Genomic DNA, 16,141 nt, shown 5'->3' with positions numbered 1-16,141 from the left:
TACTCCATGTTAAATTGCATAATTTATTATAATTGTTCTGATCAGCAGTGTTCTTCGTACTTAGCGTGTGCACCTGCATTTTCTTTTTTTTTTTGTGCGGCACTACAAGTCTCAGCATGGTAGCAGTATGTTTAGGATTAGGGAGTACAGTTCAGCCCCCGTATACCCTTAGTTATGTCCTTGCATGATGCTGATGAGTAGCAAACCAAATGTACAAATAGGATGCGGGCGCATGGCAAGATACTTACAACTTTTCACACAAATTTACGCTTTCATCGTGCATTTAATTCCGTGCACACCATGTGGGAGCACATACTCCTGGTTTCCAAGCAGAAGTAAAAATTGGAAAATGCTTGCGCATTGAGTCACTGCTGAAATAAAGGGACAAATCTACCAAACGTGGGACTGACCCTGGACAATCGCAAAAATAATTCCCAAGGGTTGTAGCAAAAACAGTTGCACCACTGAAAATAGCTTCTGCTGTCTTGAAAAATAAAATGATTTCCACGCTATAAATACACGTCCTGCTGAATAGAACTTCTGTATGTGTGTAGTACAGAGAGGCTGTGCTCATCGCTGTACAGAACACACCTACCCTACCCTGCCCTCCCTCCTTCCTGCACAGACTATAAACCTCTGTTGTACATTAATTCTGCAGAGTGCCAGACAGAATCCAGCAAGCACACAGCTGGTTATAGTTTATTCTTAAAGTTCCCTGTTTTTTTGTGTGTGTCTTTGCTGAGAGCACCATGGCTCCGTCTCACAAAGAGTTTGCCAACGCCGGGCAGAAGGCCGGGCTCCAGATTTGGAGAATTGAGAAAATGGACCTGGTACCGGTACCTGAGAACCTACATGGTAACTTCTACGTGGGCGATGCTTACCTAGTTCTACATACCATAGTGAAGAACAACATCAAGTACTATGACCTGCACTACTGGCTGGGTAAGTACAGGACAATGCTGTATTTGGCTTGCAGCTATGTCTTCATGTGTGATTGCTGTGTGAGCCTCAGAAGAATTCTGCATGAATGTCAGATTGAGGGCTAGTCCCGTCATCTGTGAGCATACACAACAGAGAGGTGTGCTGACGCTAATAAGCCTACATTATAGCATGTCAGAACTGGCGAGATACAACCGGCTTTCCATTGTTTCATAGGCAAATACTGCCAAGAGCAGGGACACCACTTTTTTCTTTTAAAATGTGATTGTTACTATTTACCTTAAAGTGAGTTCTTTTATATGTAGTTCCCCTTCATGTGTGTAAATGTAGGTAATACAGTATTATTTATCATCATGATTTATTTATAAGGCGCCACACGGGTTCCGTAGCGCCGTATTAGGGGGGAGGAATAAATAACACTATACATAAGTACAGACTAATACTACAGACACTATATTCATTCACATAGATACATGATTACAGCATGCAAAATGATAGAAAGAAGACACGGGGGACTGCGCCATGACCATATGAGCTAACACTCTACAGGGGATATGGGTGGACACAATGGGTCTGAGTATCTCATCTGAGTACAAAGCCACTCCTTCTGCATTTAAAAGTTTTACAAATAGCCCCTCGGTTGTATTTTGTATATGCATGTATCTGAGGTTCCCTTTGGGACTACTGGTGAAGGACTTCACTACGTACTACTGGTGAAGAATTTACGGACCCTCTGCGTGCGCCAAAGGCGGGTGTCCATAAAAGGGGCATGGCGTCTAAACAGTGCAGGAGAGAGCATAGGGGCAGCCCTCAGCTCGGGGAACATTGGGCACACCCCCAGAGTGATGGAAACGGGGGCATACCCAACAGTTCGGTGAGCCCCCAGGCTCCCCAACGCACTGTTTAGATGCCATGGCATCTATTCACCCGCAGTTCTGCTATGCGGAGCAGCAGTGAGAGGGTGCTCCTACACCCTACAGCCCCTGCGGGACTCAGCAGCCTGTGGGTGGAATGGTGGAACAGTGCAGTGCCCGAAGAGCAACACTGCCCCACCCAAAGCTGGACGGTTGGAGGGTATGCCAAGTGGTATGAAGTATACAGTGGCAGATTGTGGCATTAAGGGCTCACCAGGGAATACTGTGGTAGGGGCCCAAGCTTAGGGGGTGTGGCCAGCCACCAGAGAGGGTGTGGCCAGCCACCAGAGAGGGTGTGGCTAGCCACCACAGATGGATGTCCAACCATTAGAGAAGACTTGCAATGAAAAGGGACCCTTAATGAAGGAGGGGGCAGGGGTATGTCAGGACCACCCACTTTAATTAGCTAGAGGGCTAATCTTGGTGTAGTTTCCATAGAAACAAACTAAGCACTAAAGATCATCCATGATCCTGCTCCACCAAGCTACTGGGCCCTAAAGGAGGCGGTGAGACCATCAGGAAGTGGAGCCCAATAGGGATTTCCCTGTACCCCTGTGGGCCAGTCCGGCCCTGAAAGTATGAGACTGACCAATGCACAGTGATGTCACATGATTGTGCATTCTCATAGACAGTAGAAGTGACTGACAAGGGTTATGCTTTCATTATATTTAGAATTAACTGTTACATAAGACTGTTACCCAGGAATGTGCCTATGATCCTTTCATGCACAGCGTGGTTCCAGCTGGCCCTTGGGCACTACAATCTCCAGCTTTACATGTTCTCCGGAAATGATTATAAACTCATATATGTGCATTGTAAATGTTTGTCTATAATACAAGATTATTTAAAAACTCCAAAGGAAAACAAAGTTCTGCAGTTTACTGTATATGCAGAATAAAATAATACCCCTTTCACACTGGCAAAAAATATCCCGGGTTATTGCATGTAATCGCACAGTATTAACCCGGGTTTTTGAGCAGTGTGAATGGGGCCTGGGGAAATATCTCTGGTTGAGCAACTCAATATATCAACCTGTGTTTAAAGCTGGGTTAAACATGGGTCTTTCCCTGCTGCTGTGCGGCGTGAGCGGGTCGCTGGGTCAATGGCACCCACTACCCATTCACACTGTAGGAGCAGGTGGCGCTTGGAGATCAGATGACGCGGTGAAGTAATCAACATGGCTGAAAGGGATCGCAAGAGGGTCGCACCTGTGAAGGACCTGTGTAGAAGTTCCGGGTGCGACCTGATAAACGCGATGTGAAAGCGGTTTGAATGAATTGGACAGTTGTTGAATTGTAAAAAATAGAGACACTTCTAAGGCATAATTCTCAGCATTGAAACTTCCAAAAGTGGGACAAAGTAAGCCCCACCCCTTATCCCGCAAACACCCACATTTTTACAAAGTTCTGCCCACTTCCACACAAGCTCCACCTCTTTTTCCAATGGTTGAGTTGGGACTGTCCAACAGAAATCAGGACTGGAAACTAAGAACACTTTAGTGATTATATTATTTCCCTATACTGTATGGACAGATACACTATAAAAAAACACTTTACAGTATTTTAATGCTGGGTATTCTTACAATGGGCAGATAGTCTGCACCAGCTACAAGAGTCGGTGACAGTGGAGATACTGCCCCAAGGAGAAACTCTAACTACAGTGCAGTATATGTCTCGAGGAATTTTCCATCTGTGTAGACTCATTTGGCTCTTTGTATATCGTTTATACTCATCATGACACTAGGGACTGTCGTTTCACTTGTAGATTTCCAAGTTGTCAGCTGCAAACTGTGTGGGAGCTGACATTTTTAAATACTTTAGGTTGCAATCTCTCCATCAGCTGCACACGCTGGTGGCTACAACGATCTAGTGAGTCAGTGTGCAATCTATTGCTCTAAACTTTCTATCGGCTGATGTGTGTCATTAGTGCATACAATCAATTAAAAACTAAACTCTCGTAAAAGATGACACGGAGACATAGATTTAGCAAAAAGGCAGAGATATGGAACCTTCGGCCCTCCAGCTGTTGTTGAACTACACATCCCAGCATGCCCTGCTATAGTTTTAGCATGGCCAAACAGCAAAACTGTAGCAAGGCATGCTGGTTCCCTATCCCTGATTTAAGGCATAATTATTATTCATATTAGAGCTGTATTAACCACTTAACTGCCGATTTATTTCGCTGAAAACCGCTCCGAAATTGTCTGGTTTTTTTTATGAGTGAATTAGGTGAAGAACATGACTATAACCCTATCCCAAATGATTTTAGTAAAAAAAAAGAAGAAAAAAATATTTTTTCACCCCCCCCCCCCCCCCAAACATCGCAAGTTTCATTTTGAAAGCCGGGACAGCCTGCAGGTATACAGGGGGGATCTGGGGGTGGTTTGGGGGGGTTCAATAACACTCCCCAGCAGCTGCCATTGTATGCAGCCGCTGGAGGGGGGGGGGGGGGATCCTGCCATGCTGACTGATCAGTAGTGATTGGCAGCAGACACAGGGGGAGAATGCAGGGAGGCAGAGGGACCTTCCGGTCCCTCTGTCAGCAGCAGCGGAGGGAAGTTTATCTTCTCTGCCGCTGCTAACACTCTCTATCTGACTGGTCGCATCCTGTGCGACCAGGTCAGATAAAGCACTTGCAGGCATGGTCGCATCTTATGCCACCATGCCAGGCAAGTGGTTAAAAATGTATGGTGGCAAAGAAAGGACGGCCAGAAATCCCCAGTTTGGACAAGAGAGGATTTGTCCTAAACAAACAGCCCCTTCGATACCTTTTGTTACTAACACGCCCCCTGCCAGCCATAGGCTACAACAACTGATTGACAAGCACCATTGCCAGCCCCCTATGCCTGAAAGTTTAGACTACTTCTCTTCACATCCGATCGCTCGGTACTTATAACAGGAACTGGAGACAAAACACAATATACCTCGTGCCTCAGTGAGTCTCAATTTTCATACCCTCCAGCTGCACCTTTTCGGCAGGTACAGTACCATTTTTTTATGGTCTGTACCGATTTTTGGCTCTCCAAACTTCAATTGAAAGTACAGGAAAAGGGGCGTGGTCACCCCTTTTACCTGTGGCCACGCCCCCTTTTCAAATTTGTACCAATTTTTATGTGTAAAATGTTGGAGGGTGTGAATTTTTAGGCTAAATATTGGTTCTGTCCACAAAATGACTTATGTCTGGGTAATGGATACAGCAATGTAATGACATTGAAGAAGGTGCATTCTATGTATACTATATTGCTAATTGTTTAAGAAGTGGGGACCTCTAATCATTACTACACACACCATGCCATTGGTCGATATTCAGACACATTAAGATCCTGGATAAATAGCTTTTTCCCTTCCTATCCTCAATCTCTCCGCATTCTGGACCTAATTCATGTTTGCAAGCAATGGCCGATTATCACTCAATGGAGCGATTAGCGCCAGACTGCGCACGTGCTGCGATCGCAATACGCATGCGTCAAAGTGCTGCTGCCATCCCGCTCTTAATGAGGATTTCATGGGAAAGTGATTGACAAGAAATGACCGTTTGGAGGTGTCAACGGGGAGGTTACGGGGAGTGGTTGGAATATTGCAGGCGTGTCACGGGCGTTATCGGGGCGTTTATCTGCCATCATCCAGTGCTAATACTGCTGTGTCTATGAGTTAGGCCCAGTGTAGAATTCATTCTTGCTTTCTATTAATGTGATTGTAGTGCACTCAGATCTCTAGGAGTAATCGTGTTGCATTCTATTTACTAGATTATTTTGTAGCCTCCTTTTCATGTCAGTACGTACACAGAGATTTAACAACAACACAAAACCAAACAGGATAAATGTCTCAGAAGTCACAGAGGCGCGCCGGCTGCGAGATCTGTTTATTTAGGCAGGCACGGTGCCAAGGAAATTATTTTTATGAAGAACTGTATGCGAGAGATTCCCGTGTAACAGTCATTAGCAGAGCACTCGGAGAGACATCCCAGTGTGCGTCGGATGAGTACGGTGGTTTCGGATGTTCTATTATAAATGAAGGTTTCTAAGTCTATTGGGAGCATTAAGGAACATTGCCTCATACTTAACAGTTTCTCTGTTTTATTTATAACGGAGCTTGGTTGTGCACAGCCATTTGCTAATTACAAAATGTTGCAATTGCAAATTGTGTATAGTACGGCATTACTTCCGGACATACTTGCACCTCCCCCCCCCCCCGGGGGGGGGGGGGGCATCCAGGTTGGCAGAGTGGGGGGCGCGTCACAGCATGAGGGGATGTGGTGGGGAAAATGACACGGAATAGGGGAAGGAACAGGGGGTGTGACTGCGCGACCACATCATCGCGGCCTGACCCCTGCTGCACAATGGCGGTAATCTCTGCATTGCATCTTCGGAACCCAACCGATGAGGTACTCACAGATGTGGGGGGTTGCAGGCGGGTGACTTGCCTATTTTCTGTTGAGGCCGAGATCACCGCCTGAGTTTCAGGAGCCTGCCGTCTCCTGGAAGCGGGGGCAGCAAAGTCGCCAAGTATTATTGAAATGGCCGCTTTAAATCTGGAGGCTAAATTGTATACATCTTGCGGCTGCGTGTGACTTTATATCCGCGTACAGCAGACACACTTTACGCCCAACCAGGCAATAAGCGTAACTTTTATTTTTTATATATATATTTTTTTTCTTTGTTTCGACAGCAAAAAGCTAATTTACTGTTAGATTCAATTTAAAGTGCATCCCCTCTATAACACAGCAGGTAAATTCTTTAATCTCAGGTACAAATGAAAGTTTCAGAAAATGAACTCTAGGCTCACAAACAGCATCATTTACTAAGCAGTGATAACAGCGGAGAAGTGAGCCAGTGGAGAAGTTGCCCATGGCAACCAATCAGCACTGAAGTAACATCTATAATTTGCATACTATAAAATGATACAGAGCTGCTGATTGGTTGATGGGGCAACTTCTCCACTGGCTCACTTCTCCGCTCTTATCACTACTTAGTAAATGTCCCCCAAAACTACATATGTACAAATCAATGGAGAAGGCACCTATCAGCAGCAGAGGTGGATCTGCAATCAACCAATCGGATGCAGCTAGTACCGCCCCCATTATCTTCAGTGTGACTCGGCACCAGCATTAGGCATGTGACACAGCTACTGACCGGCGCATAGCGTCTCCGTGTGCCCCAGGTTGCAGTTACGCCAATACGCCCTTACCGCACGTGGTTCATATTTGCATTTCCCTCCCACTGTAGCCACCCACCGTGCCTGTTGACACCCACTTATCTCTACTGATTTCTAAAGCTGGGTACACACCGGGGTGACTTGATGGCCGACTGGCCGTCGCACCGCCCGAACGCCCAATTCAGATAAGCATACACACTTACCAATCAGCCACTTGATATGTCGTCGTCACAGCTGGGCGGGCATTTGAACTTCCCCGGTCAGCCACGGCCGTAGAGAGCTTTGCTGGGCCCTGGTACTATGTTTGAAAGGCATGGCTCTGACAAACGGGATACTACTCCTCGGCAGCTCCATCTTCCCAATGATATTCGGGAAGATGGCACCTGTGCATTAGAGAGCAAAGTCTCTGGCACAGTGCCAGAGTCTTTTCTTGCACAGTGCGATGCCATCTTCCCGAAGACGTCACTGGGAAAATGGCGCTGCGGAAGAGACATGCTTGCCTGAGCCAGGTAAGTATACTCGGTGGGGCATGGACCCAGACCTCTCCAACAAGCCTGGGCCTGTGTAATTAGTACCCACTCCTCACCTCATCTCGGTGGCACTGCGCCCAGCAGTAAGTATATCGGCAGTCGACGGACCACCTGTACACACAGCCAGGTGCACCGAAATATCTTCAGACATATAAGCCGTCGGTTGTGATGCACAGCCGACGCACTATATCTGTGAATGACATTCACAGACATACTGGATGTACACACCCGCCGAGCAGCCGATATATCGCCAAGTGTGTACCCACCTTAAGTCCTATAAAACAATCTGAAAGAAAGAAACAATGACAAAAATAAAACATATATACAAACAATAGCTACAGTACCTACTTATCAACTCCATCCGAAGCTATAAATTCAGTGTTTTGTGGCGTTATCACAGGTTATTAGTTGCCTGAGGTCCAGCGTTCCGCCACTGTCAGATCCATGTTGCTGTCAAAAAGATAACTGAAAGGAACGGGTCAGTTTTAATGAAATTGCATTGTCTTAGCTGTGTTACTTTTATATATATATATATATATATATATATATATATATATATATATATATATATATACAGGTTGAGTATCCCTTATCCAAAATGCTTGGGACCAGAGGTATTTTGGATATGGGATTTTTCCGTATTTTGGAATAATTGCATTCCATAATGAGATATCATGGTGATGGGACCTAAATCTAAGCACAGAATGCGTTTATGTTACATAGACACCTTATACACACAGCCTGAAGGTCATTTTAGCCAATATTTTTTATAACTTTGTGCATTGAACAAAGTGTGTCTACATTCACACAATTCATTATTGTTTCATATACACCTTATACACACACAGCCTGAAGGTTATTTAATACAATATTTTTAATAACTTTGTGTATTAAACAAAGTTTGAGTACATTGAGCCATCAGAAAACAAAGGTTTCTCTATCTCACTCTCACTCAAAAAAGTCTGTATTTCGGAATATTCCGTATTTCGGAATATTTGGATATGGGATACTCAACCTGTATATATATATATATATATATATATATATATATATATATATATATATGTGTAAAAAATAGAAGTAATCAGCGCCTAATAATGCCCAGAAAATGACGGTGGGTACATAGAATGAAATTTAGTGAAACAAATGGGACAAGCACTTATCTCAGATAGGAATCTTCGGTCCTCAGACCAATATCATCACAGTGATATGCAAAAGAGAAAAAGAAACAACCAATAGTGTGTACCGTTTAAACCTATATGTACTTATAGCATTTTTCTACTTAGTGAGTGTTACTTGGAAATGCTCCCAGAATATCACACTCCACAATAGTGTAGTAGAAAGATAATTTTTCACATTTAATTAAGTACATAAAATATATCCACGGTTTAAAACGAGCAGGTATCGCACGTACAAGAAACAAATGATATAGAAGCTTATCTGTCCATAAATATAGGGTCCAGGATATCTCCCTTCACATTTACTTTAGTACATAAATTAAACCACGGTTTAAAACGAGCAGGTATCACATGTACAAGAAACAATTGATATAAAAGCTTATCTGTCCATCAAAAGAGGGTCCAGGGTAACTCCCGACGCGTTTCGTCCCAATGCAAAGGACTTCATCAAGGGGATCCCCTTGATGAAGTCCTTTGCATTGGGACCCTATATTTATGGACAGATAAGCTTCTATATCATTTGTTTCTTGTACGTGCGATACCTGCTTGTTTTAAACCGTGGATATATTTTATGTACTTAATTAAATGTGAAAAATTATCTTTCTACTACACTATTGTGGAGTGTGATATTCTGGGAGCGTTTCCAATTAACACTCACTAAGTAGAAAAATGCTATAAGTACATATAGGTTTAAACGGTACACACTATTGGTTGTTTCTTTTTCTCTTTTGCATATCACTGTGATGATATTGGTCTGAGGACCGAAGATTCCTATCTGAGATAAGTGCTTGTCCCATTTGTTTCACTAAATTTCATTCTATGTCCCCACCGTCATTTTCTGGGCATTATTAGGCGCTGATTACTTCTATTTTTTACACATTCTAATCGCCATAATTTGTTATCAGCTGCCACTAACGTTTGTGAGGAATGCATGTGAAAATATTTTAAACTATAAGAAAATATTTTAATATTTTACTACAGATTATATTTGATCCACATGAGCGCACACTTATACATTTTGACGATATATATATATATATATATATATATATATATGAGATATATTTTGTGGTGACAGAATGACCAGGTCACGGTTTCTCTTATGTCGCAATGATGTAATTCCTAATTTATAGCAAGGATTAGAGCCTAAAATGAGACTGGCTGCTTTGCAACGTATGGGCCTAATAATTACATTTAATGATTTTATGCCTCGTTGTAAAAGCCTAATGGATATTAAACATTCATGAAGCCCTTGAAATTGTGGAATGTGTAGAAAAATGCTTCTCCAACACTTTACAACAGATGAATTTCTGGCATGAATCCCACGTTAATCTGGATTCCAGAAGATGATTTTGTTGCACAAGTTATTTTACTGATTAGCTGCAGAAAAGTGAAAACGGTAAAATAAATGAATGGCGGTAATAGTTTATAAAGGACACAGGTTGCACCTCATACAGCACAATGTAACCTAAAGCTGTTAAATTGAGAGCCGCAGAAAAGTATCTGTGGGTCACAGCCTTTGAGCTGAGCTGCTCAGAGAGGTGTGATGCAAATAGTCGACATCCAAAATGTTGACGCTGACAGAATGCCGACAGTCAGCATGTGTCTTTCTGAATGTCAACGTTATGAAAGTAAACTGCTCAGACGGAGAGCCTGATGCTGCAACATGACATATTGTATGTTACAACAGATCAAATATCATCCTCATGTCTTTATATAAAGTCTCTGATAGTCCACTTACTATACACGTTACTGGGATGTCTCACTGCTCATGTGACCTGGGGACTCTGTACTGCACATGAAAATTTATTATTGGAAAACCATGAGTTGCCGCGGCGGTAGAGGAGAATCCAGATGACTTCTGACACCCAAATATATTGCACTATATAATAAGAGACGCGGCTAAGGTGTAAGGTGGGACAAAGCATCTTAATCATAGATATACACTGTGACCTGTATGTATATATGGGAAGGGGCAGAGTGGGTCAGGAAAGGGCAGAGTTGGATGGGAAGGGGCACAGCGGGGCAGGAAGGGACAGAGTTAGATGTGAAGAGGCAGAGTTGGATGGGAAGGGGCAGAGTGGGTCAGGAAAGGGCAGAGTTGGATGGGAAGGGGCAGAGTGGGACAGGAAGGGACAGAGTTGGATGGGAAGGGGCAGAGTGGGGCAGAGGTGGATGTGAAGGGGCAGAGTTGGACAGGAAGGGGCAGAGTGGGGCAGGAAAGGGCAGAGTTGGATGGGAAGGGGCAGAGTGGGGCAGGAAGGGACAGAGTTGGATGGGAAGGGGCAGAGTGGGGCAGGAAGGGACAGAGTTGGATGGGAAGGGGCACAGTGGTGCAGGAAGGGACAGAGTGGATGGGAAGGGGCAGAGTGGGGCAGAAAGGGACAGAGTTGGATGGGAAGGGGCACAGCGGGGCAGGAAAGGACAGAGTTGGGCAGGAAAAGGGCAGAGTTGGATGGGAAGGGGCAGAGTGGGGCGGGAAGGGGCAGAGTTGGAAGGGAAGGGGCAGGAAAGGGCAGAGTTGGATGGGAGGGGCAGAGTGGGGCAGGAAGGGACAGATTTAGATGGGAAGTGGCAAAGTGGGACAGGAAGGGACAGAGTTGGATGGGAAGGGGCAGAGTGGGGCAGAAAAGGGCAGAGTTAGATGGGAAGGGGCAGAGTGGGGCAGGAAGGGACAGAGTTGGATGGGAAGGGGCAGAGTTGGGCAGGAAAAGGCAGAGTTGGATGGGAAGGGGCAGAGTGGGGCAGGAAGAGACAGAGTTGGATGGGACGGGGCACAGCGGGGCAGGAAAGGGGGCGAGTTGGATGGGAAGGGGCAGAGTGGGACAGGAAGGGACAGAGTTGGATGGAAAGGGGCAGAGTGGGACAGGAAAGGCCAGAGTTGGATGGGAAGGGGCAGAGTGGGGCAGGAAGGGACAGAGTTGGATGGGAAGGGGCAGAGTGGGGCAGGAAAGGGCAGAGTTGGATGGGAAGGGGCAGAGTTGGGCAGGAAGGGACAGAGTTGGATGGGAAGGGTCAGAGTGGGGCAGGAAAGGGCAGAGTTGGATGGGAAGGGGCAGAGTGGCGCAGGAAGGGACAGAGTTGGAAAGGAAGGGGCAGAGTGGGGCAGGAAAGGGCAGAGTTGGATGGGAAAGGGCAGAATGGGGCAGGAATGGACAGAATTGGATGGGAAGGGGCAGAGTGGGGCAGGAATGGACAGAGTTGGATGGGAAGGGCAGAGTGGGGCAGGAAAGGGCAGAGTTGAATGGGAAGGGGCAGAGTGGGACAGGAATGGACAGAGTTGGATGGGAAGGGGCAGAGTGGTGCAGGAAGGGACAGAGTTGGAAGGGAAATGGCAGAGTGGGTCAAGAAAGGGCAGAGTTGGATGGGAAGGGGCAGAGTGGAGCAGGAAGGGACAGAGTTGGAAGAGAAGGGGCAGAGTGGGGCAGGAATGGACAGAGTTGGATGGGAAGGGGCAGAGTGGGGCGGGATGCTAGACATATAGATAGAGGACAAGTCAAAGATTGTGTGCATTACTGAGTTGAATAATATACCTGTGTGTCTCTTGGCTGCCATGAAAAATGAATGAAAGCCACACTAATAGCATATATGTCCTATATTAGCTTTTTATGAGTGTGAAGCCCTAAGACGCCCATTTCATAAAGGTGTCGCTTTCATTATATACATGTATACTCCCTCTGCAGGAAAAGAATGTTCCCAGGATGAGAGCACATCTGCGGCTATATACACCGTGCAGCTGGATGATTACCTTGGCGGGAAACCCATTCAGTACCGGGAGCTACAAGGATACGAATCAAATGTGTTTGTTGGATACTTTAAAGATGGAATTAAGTACAAGGTAAACTACAGATGTGATTCAGGACTGTAACAATCTTTCCAGTGTTCCCGGCAATTATAATAATGACTGTGAGAGTTGTGGCTCATTATAATCTGTCATCAAGGAATGCGTCTCATCAGAATTTGCACCAGCTATTGAAATTCCTCTTTATTTACAGTAAATATACTGACAGGTGCCAATTTTACAGACTTTTTATATAGGTAAGAGGAACAATTATCAAAAATAATAAATAAGCACTATATAATAAGAAATATACCACTATTAAGGCACAGGCAACTGGTTTAGGGAATTATATATTAAAAGAGTTAGAAAGATATTCCATTTTACTGATCACTGGCCAAGCAGCAATGCCACGTAGAAGATTTTCTTTACTCAAATAACATAATTTTTTTTTTACCTACTCCTCTACAAATAATTATCTTCTTTCCAAAACCTCTCTGGCTGGCAAACAAAAATGGCTGCCAGATCCAGAAACAGTGTGTCATGTGATCGCAGAGGTAAAATGTATCAAATATAGCAACAAATAAAAACATGCAATACAAAATTGTTAAAATATATGTTGCTACATTCTGCTATATTATATTAGAGCCAGCTAATTTTCTCAGTATTAGGGGGCACTAGTTAGGTTAGGTTGTGAATATGGAGTATTAAGATTTACAATTGAATCTAACTATCTAATTGAATCTACTTTTATATTGAGCAGTGTTCAGATGTTACACTCCGATTCACTTACCTTCAACTATATATCTGACCACCCACCAAAATGTTCCTTGGAACCATACATGTCCCTTTTTCAGCAAAATATACTTTGCAAATGAGAATTCTGTGACATTAGTTCATTAACTGTTCAATATACAGAATTTTCCAGGGTATATGTTGGTCATATCAACATACAGAATGTTGACGCCAGAATATTGACATGGACAGAAAGTTGACATTTAGAATATTGATGTGGACACGTCGACATTCTCAATGGCAGAACATTGTCATTGCCATAAGTTTCACATTGTGAATTTTAACAAACAGAATGTCCACAGGTGATTTCTGCTGGTTTTAGGGTTAGGCTTGGGGTTAGGCTGCAGATAGGGTTAGGGTTAGTTGATCTGTCTACAGAAAACTGCATTGTCAACATGCTGACATTGTCAGACATGTCGACATTCTGGTGTCAGCATTCTGAATGTTTCTGAACCATACCCTCACCTGAATACAGGAAGTCATTCCGACCTGATCGCACGCTAGCTATTTTTTGCAGCGCTGCGAACAGATAGTCGCCTCCTATGGGGGAGTGTTTTTTCGCTTTGCAAGTGTGCGAACGCATGTGTAGCCGAGTGGTACAAAAAAGTTTTGTGCAGTTTCTGAGTAGCTTAGAACTTACTCAGCCGCTGCGATCACTTCAGCCTTTTTGGTCCCAGAATTGACGTCAGACACCCGCCCTGCAAACGCTTTGGCACGCCTGCGTTTTTCCAACCACTCCCTGAAAACAGTCAGTTGACACCCACAAACGCCCTCTTCCTGTCAATCTCCTTGCGATCGGCTGTGCGAATTGATTCTTCGTTAAATTCATCACCCAGCAACGCAGTTTTTGTGGTGCATACGCATGCGCAGTTTTGACGAGTTTTGACCTGATCGCAGCGCTGCAAAATATAGCTAGGTCGGAATAACCCCCATGATTCAGTTATCTGGATGGATGAGTGATGATGTGACAAAGCATTTTCCTATAACAGAATCTTCAGGGAATCGCACCCCCTGGGGTAATATACACGTCTACAGACTGTATACACAAATATGAGTGGCTTTAAAAAAAAAAAATCTCCCTGCAGTTGGATTAACCATGCCTAAAGGCAGCACCTTTGTATTTTTGGCCAAAGGAATAAATTCACTGATTAAAATTATATGTTGAATCCATATATCCTTAAAACAATTTGTTGAATGCGTTCAAAAATTCTCTGTGATTTCTAGATTAATTTTTTTTATCAATTTCCAAGATTAAATTATATGCAGTTTTCTACCATGTTATGTGTGAGGTGACCGTAGCCGCACGTGGACGGGCTGATGCGCACGTGATGAAAAATGTTCCAGATTAAATTGATACATTTTAGCAGTTTTTAACTGTGAATGGGGAACCGCAAACTGCTAAAAAAAAAGTAGTCATTCAAAAACATTAAATAATGTTTAAAAATCGAATTATTTTTCAAATACAAATTATTACGCAAACAGAGAACCTCTAACAGAAACTTGATCGCAATCTGCAAATTCGAGTTTGTACGTTGTCCTCGTGTGTGTGTGTGTGTGTGTGTGTGTGTGTGTGTGCTGCAGTTTCCTTTCACAGTGCACAAACATACAGTACTACTGATAGGTTAATTGGCTGATTAAATTGGCATCAGTGTGCATCTGTTTGTATCCCTGAGGTAGGGAATTGTAGATAGCTCCATAATATGCTGGCTCTATGTAAATAGAGGGTAGTAATAAAAATAACACTGATGCAATTTCTTCCTGTTCTCCATTTATTTCCCAGGCTGGCGGGGTGGCTTCTGGCTTCACTCATGTGGTTACTAATGACCTCAGTGCACGACGACTTCTGCACATTAAGGGGAGGAGGGTGATCCGGGCTACTGAAGTCCCTCTGAACTGGTCCAGCTTCAATAGTGGAGACTGCTTCATCATCGACCTTGGATCTGTAAGTCAGATGATTTGATGTTATTTTGATGCCTCACTACACTTTTCCGCTTGTATTTACCATAAGGGCCAACCAGGAACACCGTTTGGAGGGCAACTTAAATACTTTCCTCTTTATTGTTGTTTAATTCTTATTTCATTGTTATTTCTTTATATAACAATATTGGAGGAGGGGGTGATGGGTAGCAGGGCACAGGTATGAGAAGTGTCCAGTATAGGTCATAATTGTTCATAACACTTAGGTCCCCCTGAAAGGGAACACATATGAAATCCCGGCGGTCGGGATGGCGGAGGTCACATGACCAACCATAGCATCCCAACACTTTAGACATTGGAGGGGGTAAGTATTTCTACCCCCCCCCTCCCCTGTCCCCTACCCTTACCCTTGGGGGGAAATGGCTATGGTTAACCATCTGGGGGAGTTGGCTACGGCTAAACCTCAGGGGCTGGCGTCTAGGGCTAACCCCACCAAGTGACTTACCCTAACCCCCCCCCTAGTGTCCAACCCTAACATCTCTACTCCAGACCCTAACACTAACCCTGAACCCTGATACTCACCTTTGGCATCCCGGCTGTTGGCGATCCGCCACCGGTCTTCTGAGTGGTGGCGGAATTACGGCATTGGTCACATGAACCCTGACAGTTCTTTGTGTTTTTGTATTTACTAATTTACAGATATTTTCCCATACCGGATTAGAGTCAGTACATTTGACCTTAAATGATCCAGAAGGTTTTGTTTTCGGTACAGGTGTTACCGTAACATAATACATGAATGGGTTTAGAGAACAATAAACAATTCATTAGGAAGATGATCACATAATTCATTATACAAACATTGGCAAAGTTACCACTAGATAAACCGTAAAACAATCCAGGCAGATCAGGCCATTGTAATTATTTACATTGAACTAAA

General features: G+C 44.1%; 1 protein-coding gene across 1 annotated transcript in view; it reads left to right on the top strand.

Moving 5' to 3' along the window:
• The first annotated feature begins 626 nt into the window (after window positions 1-626).
• Window positions 627-16,141, top strand: part of LOC134928550 (scinderin-like) — a 160,547-nt gene continuing 145,032 nt past the window's right edge. The window contains exons 1-3 of the mRNA XM_063924426.1: window positions 627-942; window positions 12,398-12,552; window positions 15,068-15,229. Coding sequence (XP_063780496.1) covers window positions 750-942; window positions 12,398-12,552; window positions 15,068-15,229 — 510 coding nt within the window. The 5' untranslated portion in view covers window positions 627-749. The remainder of the gene's footprint in view (window positions 943-12,397; window positions 12,553-15,067; window positions 15,230-16,141) is intronic.

Source organism: Pseudophryne corroboree, chromosome 5 (genome assembly GCF_028390025.1).
Source record: "Pseudophryne corroboree isolate aPseCor3 chromosome 5, aPseCor3.hap2, whole genome shotgun sequence".
NCBI classification, from domain to species: Eukaryota; Metazoa; Chordata; class Amphibia; order Anura; family Myobatrachidae; genus Pseudophryne; species Pseudophryne corroboree.
The sequence above is the reverse complement of the archived record's forward strand: the minus strand, read 5'-3'. Positions and strand labels throughout refer to the sequence as shown.